At 45.9% G+C, this 19696-nt stretch overlaps 1 protein-coding gene across 2 annotated transcripts in view; it reads left to right on the forward strand.

Moving 5' to 3' along the window:
• Positions 1 to 19696, forward strand: part of LOC138510294 (annexin A1-like) — a 211170-nt gene that overhangs the window by 33460 nt on the left and 158014 nt on the right. Inside the window, exons 1-2 of one of the 2 annotated variants that reach the window (XM_069625826.1) lie at positions 4865 to 5354; positions 16755 to 16837. In XM_069625826.1, coding sequence (XP_069481927.1) covers positions 16778 to 16837 — 60 coding nt within the window. In that variant the 5' untranslated portion in view covers positions 4865 to 5354; positions 16755 to 16777. Of the gene's footprint in view, positions 1 to 4864; positions 5355 to 16754; positions 16838 to 19696 lie in introns of those variants that run through there. The other variant, XM_069625825.1, reaches the window with a different exon arrangement.

Here is a 19696-nt window from a genome sequence, read left to right on the forward strand (position 1 = left end):
TACGCATTACTGTTTGTTTGCTCTAATTGTGGTAACTCGTGCTTGCCGCTCACTTCCTGTCTGCGTGCTCTCGTTTCGTCTGTCTCCCTCCCCTTCCCCCTCCCTCCTACTCCATGGTGCTCTCTGTCTCGCCTATCTTCTCTAACTGCTTCTCCATTGACTATCCTGCTCTCCTCACTAAATCTGGTAGGAAAAAGTTTAAAAAGGACATCCTGGTCTCCAACCCAGGCCTCCCTATCGCTGACACCTACACTAGTGCCTGCTCTAAGGAAACTCTCACTGACATCCTCTTTTTCGTGCCTTCGCCTGACCTATGGACCCTTCATATGGTCTCTGTGCTCTCTCCTTTCTCCTCCACTCCCATTAATGGTGGCACCCGTTGGGATGTCCTCTTGGCCCCCTTCCGCTCCTCTAAGGCCATCATCAATGTCTACGCTAATGGGACCATCTTGGTCCAAGGCCCTCAGGCCAACCTTCTCCTCTTTGATAGACGCTTCCCAATCCTCATCAACTTCCTCTCCTCTCCTGCTGTCCCCCCTCCTCTATCCTTGGCTACCTTGCCTCTACCCTCCCTCCCTGCCCCCTCTCGTGCTCCTTCTTCACCTCCTTCTTCAACACCTCCGCAGGGCGTACCTCTGATCTGTACCCCTCCCCGGAAGTTCTTCAAGGAGGGCAACCTTCTCCACATTGCCACTCTAAATTCTCGCTCTGCCATCAAGCACTCCTCTGATATCTGTCACCTTCTTGAGGAACTGGACCCCGACGTCCTCTGTCTCACTGAGACATGGTTCACAGCCAGCTCTGCCACCAGCTTTGACACACTCCTACCTGATGGTTACAAGATCCTCTCCATGCCCAGGCCTAACCGTGCAGGGGGTGGTGTTGCCCTTATCTTCCCTGAGTGGATTCCTGCCACTGTCACTCCTACGCAGACCTACTCCTCTTTTGAATGTCTTGTCTGCCGACTCTCTCTCTCTCCTAGCCATTCCCTTACCGTGGCTACTATCTATCGGCCACCTGGTCAAATTTCCACCTTCCTCTCTGAGTGGGCTGACCTCTCCTCCTCACTCCTGTCCTCAACCACTCAACTCCTCTTTCTTGGCGACTTCAACATCCACCTTGATGCCTCCAGTCCCCCCACTGCTCTCTTTCGTGACCTCTGCGACTCTCTCTCACTCTCTATTCTCCCATCTGGGCCTACTCACTCTGCTGGGCACACTCTTGATGCTCTGATCTCTTCTGACCTTCCCCTCTCCGTCCCTCTCTCCACTCCTCTCTCCTGGAGTGATCACTTTCTCCTATCCTCCCACCTCACCCTCCCTACCCCACAGGCAAAGCCACCCTCTTCACTGCCACCCACCTTCTCGGTCATCCGACCCATGAAGCGTGTGTCAGTTGAGGCTTTCGCTGCTACCTTCTCGCCCCCCCCTGCCCCTTCGGCTGACTCCCACCCTGACACAGCCCTCTCCATGCTCCACTCTGCTATATCTGTTACTCTTGATATCCTTGCCCCCGTCATGAGAATCCGCCTGAAGCCCAAAGCCAAATGTAACTCCTGGTATGACTCGGATCTCGCCACCCTAAAACGCAAGTGCAGGGTTGCAGAGAGGAAATGGCGTGCTTCATGTTCATCCTCAAACAAACTGGCCTGCCACCTGCTCCAAAGGCAGTATCGGCTCTCCGTTCTCACCAAGAAGAGAGCCCTTATCCAAGCCCGCATCTCTGCGGCATCTAACAACTCCGCTGAACTCTTTAAAATCTGCAAGGAGCTGGCCAACCCTGCTGCAGTCTCTACCTCTCCTGTCCCCTCCCAGGCCCTCTGCACTGCATTGGCCTCTCACTTCATCTCTAAAACTCAGGACATCCTGTCCTCACTCTCCTCCTTTCACCTCCCTCCCTCCCTCCCTTCCCGGCTCTTCCTCTGGCCCTTCTGCAGTCACCCCTCCTCCCTCTTTCTCTGCCTTTCCACTCTTCTCTGCTGACGAGGTTTCCAGACAAGTCCGATCTATGAAAGTCTCGTCTAAACAGGTTCACCCCTGTTCCTCCAAAACTATCAAGGACCACATCGACTCCCTGGCTCCTGCCCTGGCTGACTTTTGCAACCACTCCTTCGCCTCTGGAGTCTTCCCTTCCCCCCTCAAGCACTCCCTTGTGCACCCTCTTCCCAAGAAACCCTCTTCCGACCCCTCCTGCCCGGCTAACTATCGCCCTATCTCCATCACTCCCTTCCTGGGCAAGCTCCTGGAGAAACTGGCCATCTCCCAGCTTAACCTCCATGCTGAATCTGTTGGTAGTCTTCATGACCATCAATCTGGTTTCAGAGCTGCCAGAAGCACGGAAACTGCTCTCCTGAACATCCGTGAAGACCTGCTCTTGAACCTCGATTCCAACACTCCGTGTGTTCTCATTCTGCTCGATCTCTCCTCTGCCTTTGACACTGTCAACCATGCCATCCTGCTCAACCGTCTCCGTGAAAACCTGGGTATCACTGGTCAGGCTCTGGCGTGGCTGACCTCTTTCCTTTCAAATCGACCCTCCCAGGTCCAACTGGGGTCCTTCCTCTCCGACATCTTTTTCTCCACCTGCGGTGTCCCCCAGGGATCTAATCTCTCTCCCTGGCTGTTCAACCAGTATCTGGCACTCCTTGCCCACCGCATCGCCGCTCTCTGCCCTAATTTCCAGTGCTATGCGGACGATACCCAGCTCATTTTCAGGCTACCCTCAGCCTCCCCCTCTCCTTCCCTCATCCCTGACTGTCTGTCTGCTATCCAGGAATGGTGTGCCGCCAATGACCTCTGCCTTAATGCCAGTAAGACTGAGATTCTACTCATCGGTACACCCACTCCCTCCTTCCCTGCAGCTCTCTGGCCTGCCTCCCTTGGCCCCCTCCCTGCTCCTACCTGCAATGCAAAAAACCTTGGGGTCATCTTCACCTCCACACTCTCCTTCTCTCCTCATATTTCTGACGTCGCTATGAAGTCACACTACCAGCTGCACCTCCTCAGAGGTATTCTTCCCTTCCTCTCCTTCCCCCAGAAGCTCACTGTCTCCCGAGCCCTGGTTCTCTCGAAGCTGGATTACTGTAACAGCCTCTATCTTAATCTGCCTGCCTCCACTCTCCGCCCTCTGCAACTCATCCAGAACAGAAGTGCGAGACTTGTCCTTGGCCTCAAGCCCAGGGACCGTATCTCTCCAGGACTGAAATCTCTACACTGGCTCCCAGTGGCTGCGAGGATAAAGTTCAAAACCCTCTGCATTGTCCACAAGGCCTTCTGGGGCCTTGGTCCTAAATACCTTCAACTCTCTCTTCCCAAATATCTTCCTTCCCGAGCCCTTCGCTCATCCGCCTCCAACTCCCTCAGGGTCAGCCGCTTCTCGAAGCAACGAGCTGGGGGTAGATCTCTCTCCATGGCAGGGGCCTCCCTCTGGAACAGCCTTCCTGCCTCCCTGAAACTTGAGGAGAACCATCTCCGGTTCCGGAAGCACCTCAAAACCTTCCTCTTTGCTTCTGCTTTCTCTCTCCCTCTCCCCTGCTGAACAGCAAATATTCTTCACTGAAACTGCACTGATTCTGCAACTGGACCACTCTTAACAGCCTCGGTCCTGGGCCCAGCCACTCTCCACTTGCACTGATGCCCTGGAATCCCCTCTGCACTGCGGGACTGTCTCTGTATCCCTACAGCCCCCCCCCCCCTTTCCAGCACTTGTTCTGCACTTACCTTGCACTTGCCACCAGCTGGCCCTATTTATTTATTACTTTACGCCACTTACCTTGTACTGTACTTCCCCCCCTACCCTTCTCCTTGCACTTTTCCCCCTCCCCCACCCCTGCACTTGCGCGATCTGAATGACACCTGGCCTAGTAGGATCGTTGTCTGTCTCCCCTTGTTCCTCCCCTCCCTGCCTCGTCGCGCCTTGAAACACCTGTGTATAGGCGCGTTATAAATGCCATATCATATCATATCATATCATTCATTCTTACGTGCTCTAACCATGGGAACTTATGTTTTACTTTATTTCATGGAGTCTTGCACCCCTCCATTTCTCAAAGGCATCTGTGTTACACTTTTGCAGCACACAGCACCCAATGTGTAGTGTTGCATGAACCCTTTGGGTTCTCCTTTTATATTCTTTCATTTTCCATAAGAACTACTGTTCTTAAGGAAAGAGGGATGCTTTGTATCATTCCTAACACTTTCATTTATGACACATCACCTTATGGGGGTTCTAAGGGATACCTAGTATCCCCCTTCTTTCTGCTTCTCTGACTTTTTGGTCACAGTGACAATCCTAAAGTTATGGCTGGTGGCATTGGACATGTTCTACCGATGTTTGTGCTATTTTCTACCGCAGACTGTATTCACAGCCTCAGTTATGCACAAAAGGGTCACCTATGTTCTAACATGGTGGCTACTTTCTTTTTTTGCAATTTCCTGTGTGGTTGTCCTTTGTTAGTCCTTCTTCTAACATTCTGGGAGGGGGAAGTTTGAGTGTGAGTTTTGCCTTAGCCGGGAACCCTTTGCATGCCCGCCTATGCTCAAGTGGGTCTGTGAGGCCAGGATGCAGGGGAGGAGTTTGACACTCCCCTGTCCTTTGTCTGCTGATGTGTCTGAATGGACCCAGTTCACAATGGGGGCTGGCTGTCCTGATTGGACAGCAACCCACTCATTTTTGTAAACTGCAGGGAGAGTTTGCAGAGGAATTAATGGGAAATCCGAATAAAAGGTGAGGTTCCTGAGGCAGAAGGCAAGTCGATGACTGGAACAGAAGATCTGAAACTGAAAATGACCAGATATGTCTGCAGACCCTTCCATTAACCGTGAAGTGACCACGGCTGTCCTGACCCTGTATTTTTTATCAACAGAAGAGTTCCAAAGAGGAGGACTCCTTGGTTTGGCTTGTGGGATGAACCAGACCCAAGACGGAGTGCAGATCGAGCCATCCCCTGAGATGCTGTGCCCTTCCAGAGCTGCAAACCATTAATACCAGGGAAAATCAGAAACATATGCAGTGCAACTTCTTTCGGTGAACAAATCCTCCCAGAACTTTGGCGAGCTCCAGTTAGACCTCCAGAGGCACGATCCCACTCATCCAAGTGCCCTCACCAGAGTGTAGAACAGCAGAATCAAGGAAGAACGACCAGGCAGTAACCTTTCATTGTTGGAGCTGATAAAAAGGTGCCAAAACTGGAGACCTATGTGGGAGACCAAAGAAATCCTTGTTGAGGGACCTTTTTCATGACTGCTTCTGAGACAGCCCATTCAGAGTCCTTCCTTTCATCACTAGACCGAGGAATCACAGGAAATGTGATGCACAGGAAAGAATCCAGCTGCGTTTTCCTCAACCACCCTAAGGTACTGTGGGGCACAAGGTAGAACTTACCTCAAGCCCAGTAGTCACTCCATGTTGTAGAATGGGTCGGAGATAAACTGGTGGTTACAGATGACTGGGATAGGGTTGTGGAGTTCGAGAGAGCTGTAGGGATCCTTTTGTTTCAATCGTTCCCAGGTGATTACAATTGTAATAAAGAATTGTAAAAATTCTAATATTCTGAAAGTGGGTTTTGTGTATATCACTCTTAGCATCACCAAGGCAGTGTTACAAGTGAGAGTGGCTATGATGCAACACATATGGGTTAGATTTGCTAACTTTGGTGGGAGCATCCCCTGGAATCCAGACCGAAGTAGAAAGCTATGAATCACTTCTAAGTTGTGAATATTTTCTGCCCGCTGAAGGCATAAAAGACATGTTTGATACAGACAGAATGATGATTCAAGAAGCATTACAATATTATTTATTTAATATACTTACAGGCTAGACGGCTTTGTATTTATTCATATTTACATTTCAACACATCAGCGAAAAACCACATTGGGCAGTACTTAATAATATTGTTCATCTCTCTTCACAAGTAAGATCTGGACATACATACATACAGAACATGATTACCAGGATGTAGCACCACTCTACACAATTAATATAATTCAAAGTATGCCTCCATTATATATTGTAATTAAAAGACACCTCTTGGCAATTCATCTAAAATCTCAATACATTGTATATAAAATGTCAGCATAAAATATATAAAATTGGTGTAATTGCCTCCTATGAGTTCATGCCACATGTTAAATTTGTTGTCACCTATGATTTCACCCATTTGTTTCTCAAATTATTTAAACTTTCACAATCTATCATGATCTGCTCCAGAGACTCAATCAGGCCGCACATGCAAGCAGCTTTGTTTATTTGGAGGCGTGCTCACAGAATTTCAATAACCCGGCAGCTGTTACATTTTATCAGTAAATATTGGCTGATTATATGGCTACTAGGCAGACCCTCCAGCTTATAGCGATTTTGCGATCCCGCAAAATGCCGCGAAAACGGCCGTTTTGCGCAAAATGCCGCAAAAACTGCCGTTTTGTGCAAAAACAGCATCTTTAAACAAAAAATCAATTTTTTTTAAAACTTTTTTTTAAAAAGTAATCTGCAAAAATAACTGTTTTAAGAAAAATTATACTCGGGATGCCAGGTTCTCAACTTTTTTTTTTTTACACAAGAAATGAAATGCGCTAACACATCTCATCACTTGCGCCCCAAAAAAGTGCAGCCCAATCCACAAGGGACACATGAATGGGCACATTTTATATGCGTGCCCATTCAGATGACCTTTTTCACCTGCTTGATCAAATAAAGTGGCGTTTCTGTCAATTTAAAAGTGCATCCCTCATTTCCAAGCACGATGCACTTTTAAATGTGAAGAACTTGTAGGCAACCCTATGCGCACAGGATGTGGGGCTGCCACTGCATGACAGGGTCTGTCCTGACCCTGTCATGCATTTCTTTTAAGGTATGAACCGCTGGTGTATCGCTTGCATTTCTGTTCCTCAAACAGGATAAAAATTAATTTTTTGGGTCGCATTTTACAGCGGCAGGCACCTGGAGGGCCTGTCCCTGTGAAAGGCGCTGGGAGCTTGCAGAACACTGTCGGGAGAGCGATTCTATTCAAAGTACTGCCCATTTTGATGACAAAAATCTATCGAATGTTCCAATTTGACCTATTTCGTCCAGTACTATTCGATCGATTTTTATAAATACTGAACATGTGTTGCGGGGGTGTCACCCGCTCCCCATCTTCAGTATTTTTGGTCTAGGGTGGTTGCAGAAGTGTTTTCCCCTTTTTCTTCAAAATTGGAGGCGGGACCGAAAAAAAGAAAATAACGAAAAAGGGACCCTGTGGTGTCGGATCCGACCCGTGTTAGAGGGACGGATCTGGCACCGCAGGGTTGCAGGGGACGCGGCAGCGACCAAGCAGTTAAGTAGGGGAGAGGGTGGGGTGGTGGTGAAAGGTAAATTTTGGCTTGTTTGGCAAAAGTGCAAACCAATTACGGTCAATTCCGCCACAAATAATTACACTTCGGTCAAACAACCCAGAACACCATTCAAGGCAGCTAGCCAGAGCACAATTTGCGCTACAGCTCAAGCCTGTGGAAATGCGCCGGTCACCTTTGAGAATAAGGTGACCTGCTCATTTAAAAAAATGGGTTGTCTAAAAATAGCATATCCTCTGTTCTTTTTTTGAATGCCCCATTATTTGAGGAACTGGGTCAAAATGAAGATTTTTAAAAAAAAAAAAAATGGTTACACTATGAGAGAGAGGGAGAGTGATCGGTGAGATGTGAAGTCATAGGCAAGAGAGCAGAGGGAGAGCAGTGGGTCAGAGGAGGAAGCGCTGCACAAGAGAGCAGAGGAAGCAGTGATGCGGTGGGCCAGAAATCTGAGAGCGAGCAGAGGTACAGAAAGTAGAGGGAGCATGTGGTCAGTGAGCCAGAAAGCAGAGAGGAAGCAGTTGGCCGGAAAGAGGCAGTGAGCTGCAGATTGGGAAAAAGGATGAGGGAAGAGTGTGATAGAATGGGAGAAAGGATGCAAGATGCAGAAGCAGCACAAAATAATGAAGGACTGTATATTGCGGGAGGAATTGTAGAGTGTAAGGTGTGAGTTGGGAGTATGATTTGGAGTGTGGCAGGGGCTGGGCAGTGCAAATTGTGACTTGACAGTGTGACATAGCACGTGAGTATTTGTATGACAGAGTGAGAGGTTAAGGAATGCAAGTTGTGATGGAGAGTTGGTGAGGTGTGTGTTGGTGAGAGAGGTGTGTGGGTGTTTGGGGGATTGGAGAACATAGAAGGGGAATATTTTCAGCATTACAATTGATAATGATCAATTTAGTTAATGCTATTAAATAGGCATGAACATTAAACCAGAAATGTAGCCAAATCAAACACTGTTCTGCCAAGCCAGAGACATCTGGGACTCTTCCTATTAAAATGAATACAAAAGATACATAATAATGATACCCTGGCTCTCTTGTAGCCTTGCACTATGCCTATTTCCTGCAATGTGGCAATCTTACACCCTCCAATTAATACAAAATGTCCCTAAAAAATGCCGCAATAAATAAAGGTTTGTGCTGCAAAATTTGCCATTTCATGCCGCAAAATTTGCCATTTCATGCTGCAAAATCCTGGAAGGTCTGTTAAAAACAATGCATGACAGGGTCAAGAAATACCCTGTCATGCAGTGGCACCCCCACCTCCCGTGCGCGTAGGGTTGCCTGAAGTTTCTGCACATTTAAAAGTGCATTTTGCTTGCAAATTTAGGATGCGTTTTTAAATTCGCAGAAACGCCCCCTGGTGTGCTCAAGGAGGTGAAAAAGGCCATCTGAATGGGCGCGCATATAAATCCACAAGGGACACCTGAATGGGCACATTCTAATAAAAAGTGCCCATTCAGGTGCCCCTCGTGGATTGGGCTGCTCTTTTTTGGGCTTGGGTGTTAGCGCATTTAATTTCTTGCATTGAAAGGTTTTAAGAATCTGGTACCCTGAGTATTTTCTTTTTTTAATGGTAGTTTTTGCAGGTTTATTTTTGCAAAAACAGCAGTTTTTGCAGCATTTTGCACAAAACTGCCTTTTTCGCTGCATTTTGCGGGATCGCAAAATTGCTATATGCTGGAGGGACTGCATAGGGAACATTTTGCAACCTTACTTTTCGGCAAAGAATTGTGTCTGCCCTTTTTTCGGGAAATAGGAAATACCTGCCATTTTAGACGACTTCTTGGAGATAACGAAGCAGATCAAAGAAACCACAAAAGTATGGCGAGTTTATAAAAGCACCCATGAAAGGTGGAATTCGTCCGCAAAAAAAGGCCAGCATTTTGATAGAAAAATTCATGCAGTGAAAAAACAGCTGAAAAGCCAGAATTCGAGTATACTAGATTGTACCCGTGCTAACAACTCTGCAAACTTACGCTAAGGATAATGGTCTCAAAGTAAATATTATTAAATCGAAAGTGATGATTTTAAAGGGGAAATGCGCAAAAGTTGGCTCAAAGTACGTTTGGAAGTATGATGGAATGCCTTTGGAATGTGGCAAGCAATATAAATACCTGGGAGTGATTGTGGAAGAGAATCTAACATGGAAGTGCCATTGGAATGAGACTAAATACAAATGCATGAGAATATATGCATTGAGTTCCGTTATTGGTCGTCAAGGAGGGATATCCAGTCAAACTATCCTATTATTATATGCTGCTTAGATTATCCTGGTTTTAATGTATGGAGTCGAAACGTGGGGGCATAACCTAGCTAATGAGTTAAGCTGTTCCAAAGCAAAGATGCTTAGAATGCTATTCTGAATGTTGAATAGCCTAGCATTAGTATTTCTCCGGTTGAACTTCAACATTAAGGGAACCATGGCTGTGCTCATTTCCAGGGTCACCTTTGGTACGAAAAATGTTTATCCCTGGAAAATGGTACTATTATTGTCAGTTATTTGAAAGCTATCGCATTGATTGAACCCTATGAAAACATGGTCCCTATGGCCAAGATCAGGAAGACTCACATGACCTGGCTCACCGGCTAGTGTCGGAATATTAGTATAGCTAAACCCAGGCCATGTAAAAGATGGCTTAAACAGAAATTGGCGAGTTACTGCTATGAGTCCAACCTAATTAAATTAGCGACACACGCGAATATGGGGACATATATTGCATACTTGATGCAGCGAGAAAGTATGTGTTGGCTTACCCTATGGTCCAATCAATGTGCAGATTGGAAGGTACCCCTCAGTCCAGGAGAGCGGAAAAGCAGCATTGCAATACACAATTCCCATGAGGTCTATCAGGGGCCAATTCAAAACTTTTATTTATACTGGAAGGTAGCATTGTACCCCAAATGTGCTGCCCAAAAAAAGCATCAGCTGTAACATCAGCAAGAAAGCACGATTTCTGTTCATCAGCATCAAACAAGGTATTCTCTTAATGTCTTAAAAAATCCAAATAACAAATAAGAATTCCAGACTGGACATATTTGCATTCAATTTGTTGTAATCTGGCTGTCAGGATTCACAATAGAACATGTAACTGACATGCCCTGTTAGTCGTTGGGCATGTTACCAGGCGCTTTGCATCAGTAAAGAATCTTTAAACATACATTACTTAGAAAATTGGCATCAAACCCCACTATAGCACCTCTTCGGATGTCCTGGTAAAATGTGCTCCTCATTCGGATAAGGGTCATTTGCAGGACGGTATTAAAGGAGGATTGTGGGTGAGAGAGATGGCCAGGATCTTCCCATAATGGAGCTCATTTTGCTCCTGTGTGTGAATTGCCCAGAGGGAACTGCTTACGTTTGCATGTATTTATTTTATTTATTTATTGGACATGTGTATAGCGCCCATACACAAGTGTTTATTTTATGTGCAAACGGGTCTCCTCTGTGCAATTTCTGTTATTTACACTGACTGCAGAGTGCAAATGAGAAGTGAAAAGAGATGGAGAAGTCTCTTCACACCTCTAATTGCACTCTGCAGTGTAAATAGGAGGTTTCCAGAGGAAATAATTGGCAAACGGGAGATGGAAGCATAACTCCTGTCTGGCCCCCGCCCTCCACCTTCAAAAGCAATGAAAATCCACCAGAGCGTGAATGGAGGCGTTAGAATAGGCGTAGCTGTGTCACGCCTGTCTTTAGTGCCCCCATTTATGCTCCAGGGGGACTCCAAATGTGCTTAGATTAAGTTAGTTTAGCACCTTAGCAAAAGATGAGGGAGTGTCACATCACCTTCCCTGGGACATATTCCTTGTTATATGTTATGTTAAGCTGATAGATATCCTCATTTTCTTCAGACCCTGACAATAAAGAAGGGCAATGGGTCATGCTCTGATTGCTCACTGGTAATGGTCATAAATCCTAGTCCAGTACTTCCTGATCACATTAGTACTTCCAAAGCATTCCTCTCAGGAAGTCATTGGGATGGCTGTGGAACTGTTGGTTAATTCCCAGGATGCTTTCCCTTCTTGTATTTGGCAGCACAGTGAAGGGGCTGGAATGCAAAATATGTTATGTTCTTGGCAGTCTTTGTGTGCAGGTCACCCTAATTTCTTTGGACTCGGTGAGAAAAAGTAGTACACAGAACAAATAATATTACCAATAAATAATGTAATATGCCATGCATAAATAGTGTGTACACGAGTGTAATCAAATACTGTGCAAGTGTGTTATAACTGGTACCAATGTTGTTACTAGGTGATACTTAATTTGTCAGTGTCCAAAAGTTACTCTTTTCATGTTTCAATTTAACGACTTTACACATAGTAGTGACATGCAGGTCATAATGTGTAACATGATATAACACCCACTTAACATGATGGACAAGGATTTTAGATTTGGGTAATGTTCTTAGTCAGTGCATACGTTGTGCAAACATGATTGGGATGCCCTCACTGTGGATTTTACAAATGTTTTCCATCATCATGAATTGCATGGCGAATTAGGTCTTCTTTGCGTTAGAACTCAGAAGTTCTACCAAAAATCTTTGTGAATAGAGAGCATTTGTAGAGCTAAGATGACTGTGTACCTAAGATACACCTAACATATATAGTAGAAATTGGTGCCCAAATTATAGGAAGGTAGACCAACATTTTCATTTGTTGCAGGTTGAATGGAGAAGCAGGCATGCTGTAACTAAGTTCCCTTACAAGTAACAGCGCCACAATGCCCCTGGGCTGCCTGCGCGCTATATAAATGTAATAAATAAATAAATAAATAAATACATAAATTCACTGAAAAAAACTTCTTTGAAGAAAACCAATCTTAATTGTGAACTGTAATAATCTGGCAGCATATTTACCATAACCACCCGGTAGTATCTGAAGGGTGAGACACTTTCGGAAATCAGACGTGTTTCTATGAGCTGTTGCACTTGTTGCCCCTGCTATGATAGATTCCTTCCTCTTTGCGGCATGGAAAGCACAAACCGCCCTCTGCATGTGTTCCTGAATTGGCCTTCGCTGCTCCAAAACCCTTGATGCCTTCCAGAGGTAGCACAATGCTGCACCTCTCCTCCAAGGACATCAGCTTGGCCGTCCCTCCATGCACTCCATCCTGTGTGCTGAGATCATGTTGTGGACCCTCAGACCAGTGTTGCCAACTCCTCAGTAAGAAAAGTAGCTATTGGCTGTCCAAAAAGTAGCTAGAAGTAGCTAAATGACGTCATCGCCTAATTTGCATAATTGGGCAAGTGCATGACGGGTGATTGAAAATCAGAGAGGCAAACATCTGTGAATTTCACTTTAAAAAATCACCCTTCTACGAACGCACCAGTATGTCTGAAAACATGTAGAATGTACTAGGTGTGACTCCAGGTGGCTTAAGGTTGCCTGTCCTGGTACATAGAGCCCCAGAGAATTCATTACTTTCCCGGATCGAGCCGTATACTGAATTATGTATTGATATTTTATCATAGTACAGTTTACTTCTGGAATAAAAAGTTTGACATGTATTTATGTTTTGCTATTTTCATTTTTGCAACACAGTTGTTCAAACATTTTTGACTGCAGCCTTGTGGGTTTATTCTGACAAAATGCACTAATGGAGCTTTCTAAAATACACAACTGACCGCACACGATGGAAAGATGTTAAAATCTGTTAAATATTCTTAATGCAAGTGAATATTGAATTCACATTCTAAATTCACTGGGGGAAAAACCGCAGAGCCGAAAGGCAACGTTTGCCAGTGCCCTGCAGCAGCAGCCTGGTCAGTGCAGCACTGCACGAAATGGAGGCTGAGCCTGACAGGCTGAGGGATGGGGTCACGCTTTGCTGTTGCATACACTGGTGACCCGACAGCTGTCAAGTCAAGAGTAACATCCGCATTAGGTCAGTTGTTAGTGAGAAAACTAGCTACTTTTCTTTCATTGGTTTGGAAACCAATAGAAAAAAGTGTAATTCCCAAACCAATGGAAGAAAGTAGCTAGATTTCTCGCTAGGCGCTTTTTTAGCAGAAAGTCGCTAGGGGGGCGCACTTTCTCGCTAAATATAGCGACAAAGTCGCCAAGTTGGCAACACTGCCTCAGACGGAGGTCATCCCACCGCTTGTGGCAATCTTTGGAGGTGAGGCGGACGGAGCCCACAGCCGACACCTTCTGTGCCACCTCCTCCCATGTCGCTTTCTCCACATTTGGCTGGTGCGCCTGTGGTCTGTTGCGAACAGCTCGCCAGCCTTTTTCACTATGGTGTCTGTCTGCACTGTCAGTTTAGGCTCTGTGAGATGAGGTTTCCTGCAGCGGACTTGAGGTGCGCGAAACCTTGATGCTGCTGACATGATGCCACTGTTACAGAGAGTTCAATAAAATCATTTACAGAGTGGTATGTTATAACGAAACTATAATAATGAAAAAACATACATTTTCTTTTTTATTTGCCCCCAAACCTCCTGCTTCCCTATGCTTCTAACCCGACCCTAACCCCCTCCCCACCAGTTTTAACCCCTTTCCCCACCATATAAAACAAACGCTATGTATTCCCTATTATAGTTTCATTATAACCTACCTCTCTGTAAATGTTCTCGTTATAGTCATTGGATACCTTTACAGAGACAGAATGGCAACAGGAAATGGGTGATTTTATGTGGATTGTGTTTTACAGGATGGCCGCTGGCAAGCTTCCAGTTCCGGCGATGACGCCGTTTCCAGTCCAGCTGTTTCCGTTACTGGTGTTCACCAGCATTTATGATGATGGAAACAGCAAGAGTAATGGTTAATCACAGTGATTTCGGAATGGCTGGGGCACCAATTCTAGCCTGTCAGAATGCACGCCCCCGCAGAGTTGCGATGCACCAGTGATTCTTTGGCTGGGGCTGCCGGAAACAGTGCCATCGGATCCACAGAATCACCGACAAATTACTGCACATTTTTTTATGAGGCCGGTAGACTTTAATTAGGCAGTTTGAAATTCTCATCTTAAATACCTACATTTGTGAATAGTGTCCTGAGTATTTAAATGCCCCAGGAGTTGCTCAAGCCACACCTCCTTTTGGTTATTGAAGCCTCATCAAGGTAACACCCTCCTACACAAATACCAACCACAGACCTCAAGACTCCGTTGTCAATGATTGACTAGCATTCATCAAGTCAGACACTTTTCCATGTTGAAGAGCTGCCACACAATGGCAGAGTCCTCCAGAACCCTAAGGATTATGATACATTGTGCACACACAAACTCCGTTTCTCATGTACAAGCAAAATTTGCACATGCACGATTGCATCACCACCAGTTCAAATATAGTAAAAACATATTTGCTTTTGCACCACGTTGATTACACATGAGAAGAAGCTGTTAGCAGCAGTGCAATCTGCCTATGTTCCATAATCCCTATAGCTCTGTGCAAAATGAAGCTTCAGCCCAATTGCCCATGAGCTGAAAGAGCATAGCGAGGTGGGACATAGGGAGCAACAGTGGGCTTCATTGCATATTTTACTGTGCTATAATGCATGCTACTTTTAAGTGTATCATTAAGCAATAATTCTGAGCTCAGCAGTGTTGGTAATGGCCCACACCCCAAATGTAATAGGTCCAAGCACAGCAATGGCCTTTGACCAGAGTGGCATAGTATTACTAACCAGTACTGCCTGCTGAACTAAGAATTATTTATTTAACCACAATTAGTAAATAACCGGGATGCCAAGGGCTGCTGTTTATTTGTGAAGAAACTTGGCCTGGCAGGTGCCTGAGCTGAATTTGCTCACACGAAAATAAAAACTGTGTTTCATTTAGCCACAATGGGGTTAGTCACTGGGGCTCCACCCTCAGCCCATCATCAAGGCAGCGGTGAGGCAGTGCTGGAAGAGCTCAGTTAAAAGGCAGAGGTAGTCCGCAGGAGATGCCCTGGTGTTCAGTGGGGACAAGGGGCAGGACACAGCAAAGGAAAATAAGGGCACACTGCATGGCAAATTTGATGGAACATGTGCTTTGACAAGTGGATAAAGTGAGTGTTTTGTGCATCCCTAAGCCTCAAGCGGCTAACCCTGGGTTTATAATAAACACTAACTCCTAGGAGGGGTATCATGAGGCCTTCTAGCAAACCGTGAAGCATGAAAGCCAAGCTATACCTCATGGTATTCCGTGCTTTCCTCAATAGTGGGAGGCAGCCATTTTCCCTCCTGGCAAGGTAAGCCCACGCTCCCTTCCCCAGCCCCTCACCATTTCAACCTCCTACTTCCATTCACATCCCACACGTAACCCCACCTACCTGAGGCTGCTTCATCCCTCATCGGCTCCAGTAAACACTTGCTGTTCCGACCCTTCCCCTCTGCATCAATGGGCACCATGGAGAAGGGACTGTATGTAGTTCCCTTCTCCATACGCCCATAGTGGTATTTTTTTTGCCACGCTGTTTCTCAACTTAAAGAAAATAGCTATTAGGAACCTGGCAAACAAAATGGAGTGTGTGCGAGGCATTACCAGGCAGGTAATGGTGCCTGTGGCCAGTGTTAAGACTCTCAATACGCTAGGGCCCCTAACTCGAGTCCTTGGCCGTTGCGGGACTGGAAATGCCTGGCCACATCAAGATGCCATGCTTAATTATATATAATTACTTTTCATATTTCTAGAAAGGGGCATGGTTCAAAATACTCTTCTTTTCCAGCTTTTATAAACATATTTGCTGGAAAGGACATGTTCATGCCTCTTTTGGGGTTGTACCTCGAACTAGAAAAATTGCTTCTGGATCTCCTGCTTCTTCACCATGGGGAGTTCCACAGATGACTTATTCACAACCCCAAAAGAGGGCAAACTATAAACTCAAAGTTTAATAATTGATGGTTGTAAGAGGTCGTCCAAGTGTTGGGAGAGGACCATCTGTGGTCCATGATGGTGATGGTTGCCCCTGTATGAGGCTTGCAGACGTCAGACGGGATCTTACAGGGGAAGACTCGTATGCAGTCATTGTGTGCATCCCAGTCACGTTGCTCAGTAGCAACGCTTCAGATTTCATTTTGATAAGACTGATGTACAAGGATATTTTAGATATTTTGTTTGAACTCCACCTATCATTGAAAATGTCCATTCTTAGTTTGGGAACATCATTTCTATTCAACATTTGAAAAATAATTCCTATGCAAATAAGGATTAAACATTCTGATTTTATTTTAAACAATAATGTTTAAGCTGTGGTGCAGGGTTGATGTGTGAGCAATTAGCATTTACATTGGAATCGCATGACTCCCAGGGAAGAGTATTGGCTCTTCCCAGTAGACGTGTCTGCATCGCAGCTGTTCGGGATTCCCCGAATGTTCAGTACATCATCCAATCAGACCTTATTCCAAAGCTGCTGTGGTCTGGTCAGTTCTTTTCATTGGGTCATAAAATAAAAGTCTGAACAAGATTTTTTTTTTTATACGCTCTATTTGTGTCTTTCAGAATTCAAACTCCCAGAACTGAAAATGTCGGGTATCGTTCAGCAAATGTTGATGGAATTACAGAACCATCAGAGGCGAACTTATGTAAGCTCTAAAACTATTTTTTCCGAATCATTCCATTATTGTCTGTGATCCCATGTATAGTATTGTTTTAATTGCACACGGTTTGCTGTTATTGCTTGATAGAGCTAGTTTAAAGAAATTCCAGAAAGCTTTTTGAGTGAGGAGGGGCGTTCAATGGGTGGGTATGGCCATATGGATTAGTATGACTATAGGGAGTCAATGGGTTGACAAATGACCAAAAATAAGTACAGGCTATGTATTCGTCCTCACATCCAGTCTCACTCCTATTTTTACTTCAATGCAATAGCTTTAGCCTCTACAAGGTGCTTAAATGCCGCCTAATGACACAGACAAAAACATATAGCAGTAAGAATGAGCATACAGAAAGAGGAACTCTAACAAAAAATAATGTCGCTAATATGAAGTACCAACAGTATTGCAACAAATGTGACGTGAATTAAGTTTCCTTAAGCACAATGTGTTCCTCGATTTACTGAATGCATTGTATCATTTAGCTCTTCCATGTAAGGGCATGGTTTATTCCATTTTCTCATGAAAATCTGATGTTTCTTTTCAAGTGGATGCTTAAAAAGCATTAAAAAGCATATGCAGGTGGGAAGACGAGGCCTACTGAAATTAAAAGAGGAAAGATAAGGGCTTGTGGTGTAATAAAAATGCTTTAAACAAATATAACTTCTGACCCTTACTTTAAAAGCAATATGTGTGTCCTTCCATCTGTTCCTTGCAATAAAGGTCTGTTAACACGCATTGGGAAAGTCAACCATTTTGGCTTGTGTACATATACTGGGTATTTGACAGGCACTGAAATCACCTGCACAGGTACTCACGCCATTTTCCATTTTTGGCCACCTTATCCCACATAGTACCCTAATGCCAGTGCCTGTCAAATGCCCTTCACAAACCCACAGGAAAGTCAAAACTATTGACTTTGCTGGTGCTTTTTCTGGCTCGCAGTGACTGGGTTCGACAATCAAGATGCAAAAGTAGGACAGGAGGTGCATTGAGGCGCCATGAGGCACAGATGTGCTCTGACCCCCACACACTATCCTGTATGTCACACATCATGTGCACACGCACAAAGAGGATGGGTGACGAGAGGGAGGCTGGGAATCTCACACCTTGGGCAGGGTTGGTCTTCAAGCCTTCTGTAGCTGAGGAGTCACCTAGCACAGCATAAGCTGCACGCCAATTAAGATCCTGCTATTAGGAGCATTAGGGGGAGAGCCTTGATGCATGTTGGTGAATGGATTTGTGTGTGTGTGTGTGTGTGTGTGTGTGATAGAGAGAAATAAAGAGAGAGAGGTGGGTGTGTGAAGGTTCCGAGAGTAGCACATTTATGTATGAGTGTATGTTTGCATTGGAGCTTGTGTGGGTGTGTGAAGGTTCCGAGAGTAGCACATTAATGTATGAGTGTATGTTTGCATTGGAGCTTGTGTGTAGTTCAGGCTACCTGAAGGGCAGTAAGATCGACATTGGGGCAAAACCTGAGCACTGACAGAAGTATTGAAAAATAAACTGAGCAGTGAAATTCAAATGCAGCAGAACCATAGCAATGGGCGTTACATTGGGGCAAATTCTGAGTACTGAATGCAACCTGGGTCATAACCTAGGACGTGCGAGTCACATGGAGCAGAACAGGGTTACTAAGAGAATCATGGGGCAGAGCTGGGGTACTGAGAGACACATGGGGCAGAACAGGGTTACTAAGAGAAGCATGGGGCAGAGCTGGGGTACTGAGAGACACATGGGGCAGAACAGGGTTACTAAGAGCAGCATGGGGCAGAACTGGGGTACTGAGAGACACATGGGGCAGAACAGGGTTACTAAGAGAAGCATGGGGCAGAGCTGGGGTACTGAGAGACACATGGAGCAGCACTGGGTTACTAAGAGAAGCATGGGGCAGAGCTGGGGTACTGAGAGACACATGGGGCAGAACAGGGTTACTAAGAGAATCATGGGGCAGAGCTGGGGTACTGAGAGACACATGGGGCAGAACAGGGTTACTAAGAGCAGCATGGGGCAGAGCTGTGGTACTGAGAGACACATGGGGCAGAACAGGGTTACTAAGAGCAGCATGGGGCAGAGCTGGGGTACTGAGAGACACATGGAGCAGCACTGGGTTACTAAGAGGAGCATGGGGCAGAGCTGGGGTACTGAGAGACACATGGGGCAGAGCTGGGGTACTGAGAGACACATAGGGCAGAACAGGGTTACTAAGAGAATCATGGGGCAGAGCTGGGGTACTGAGAGACACATGGGGCAGAACAGGGTTACTAAGAGCAGCATGGAGCAGAGCTGGGGTACTGAGAGAGACATGGGGCAGAACAGGGTTACTAAGAGCAGCATGGGGCAGAGCTGGGGTACTGAGAGACACATGGGGCAGAACAGGGTTACTAAGAGAATCATGGGGCAGAGCTGGGGTACTGAGAGACACATGGGGCAGAACAGGGTTACTAAGAGAATCATGGGGCAGAGCTGGGGTACTGAGAGACACATGGGGCAGAACAGGGTTACTAAGAGAAGCATGGGGCAGAGCTGGGGTAATTAGAGACACATGGAGCAGCACTGGGTTACTAAGAGAAGCATGGGGCAGAGCTGGGGTACTGAGAGACACATGGGGCAGAACAGGGTTACTAAGAGCAGCATGGGGCAGAGCTGGGGTACTGAGAGACACATGGGGCAGAACAGGGTTACTAAGAGAAGCATGGGGCAGAGCTGGGGTACTGAGAGACACATGGAGCAGCACTGGGTTACTAAGAGAAGCATGGGGCAGAGCTGGGGTACTGAGAGACACATGGAGCAGAACATGGTTACTAAGAGAATCATGGGGCAGAGCTGGGGTACTGAGAGACACATGGG

This window comes from Ambystoma mexicanum, chromosome 6p (genome assembly GCF_040938575.1).
Source record: "Ambystoma mexicanum isolate Mex_15411 chromosome 6p, UKY_AmexF1_1, whole genome shotgun sequence".
Classification (NCBI taxonomy): domain Eukaryota; kingdom Metazoa; phylum Chordata; class Amphibia; order Caudata; family Ambystomatidae; genus Ambystoma; species Ambystoma mexicanum.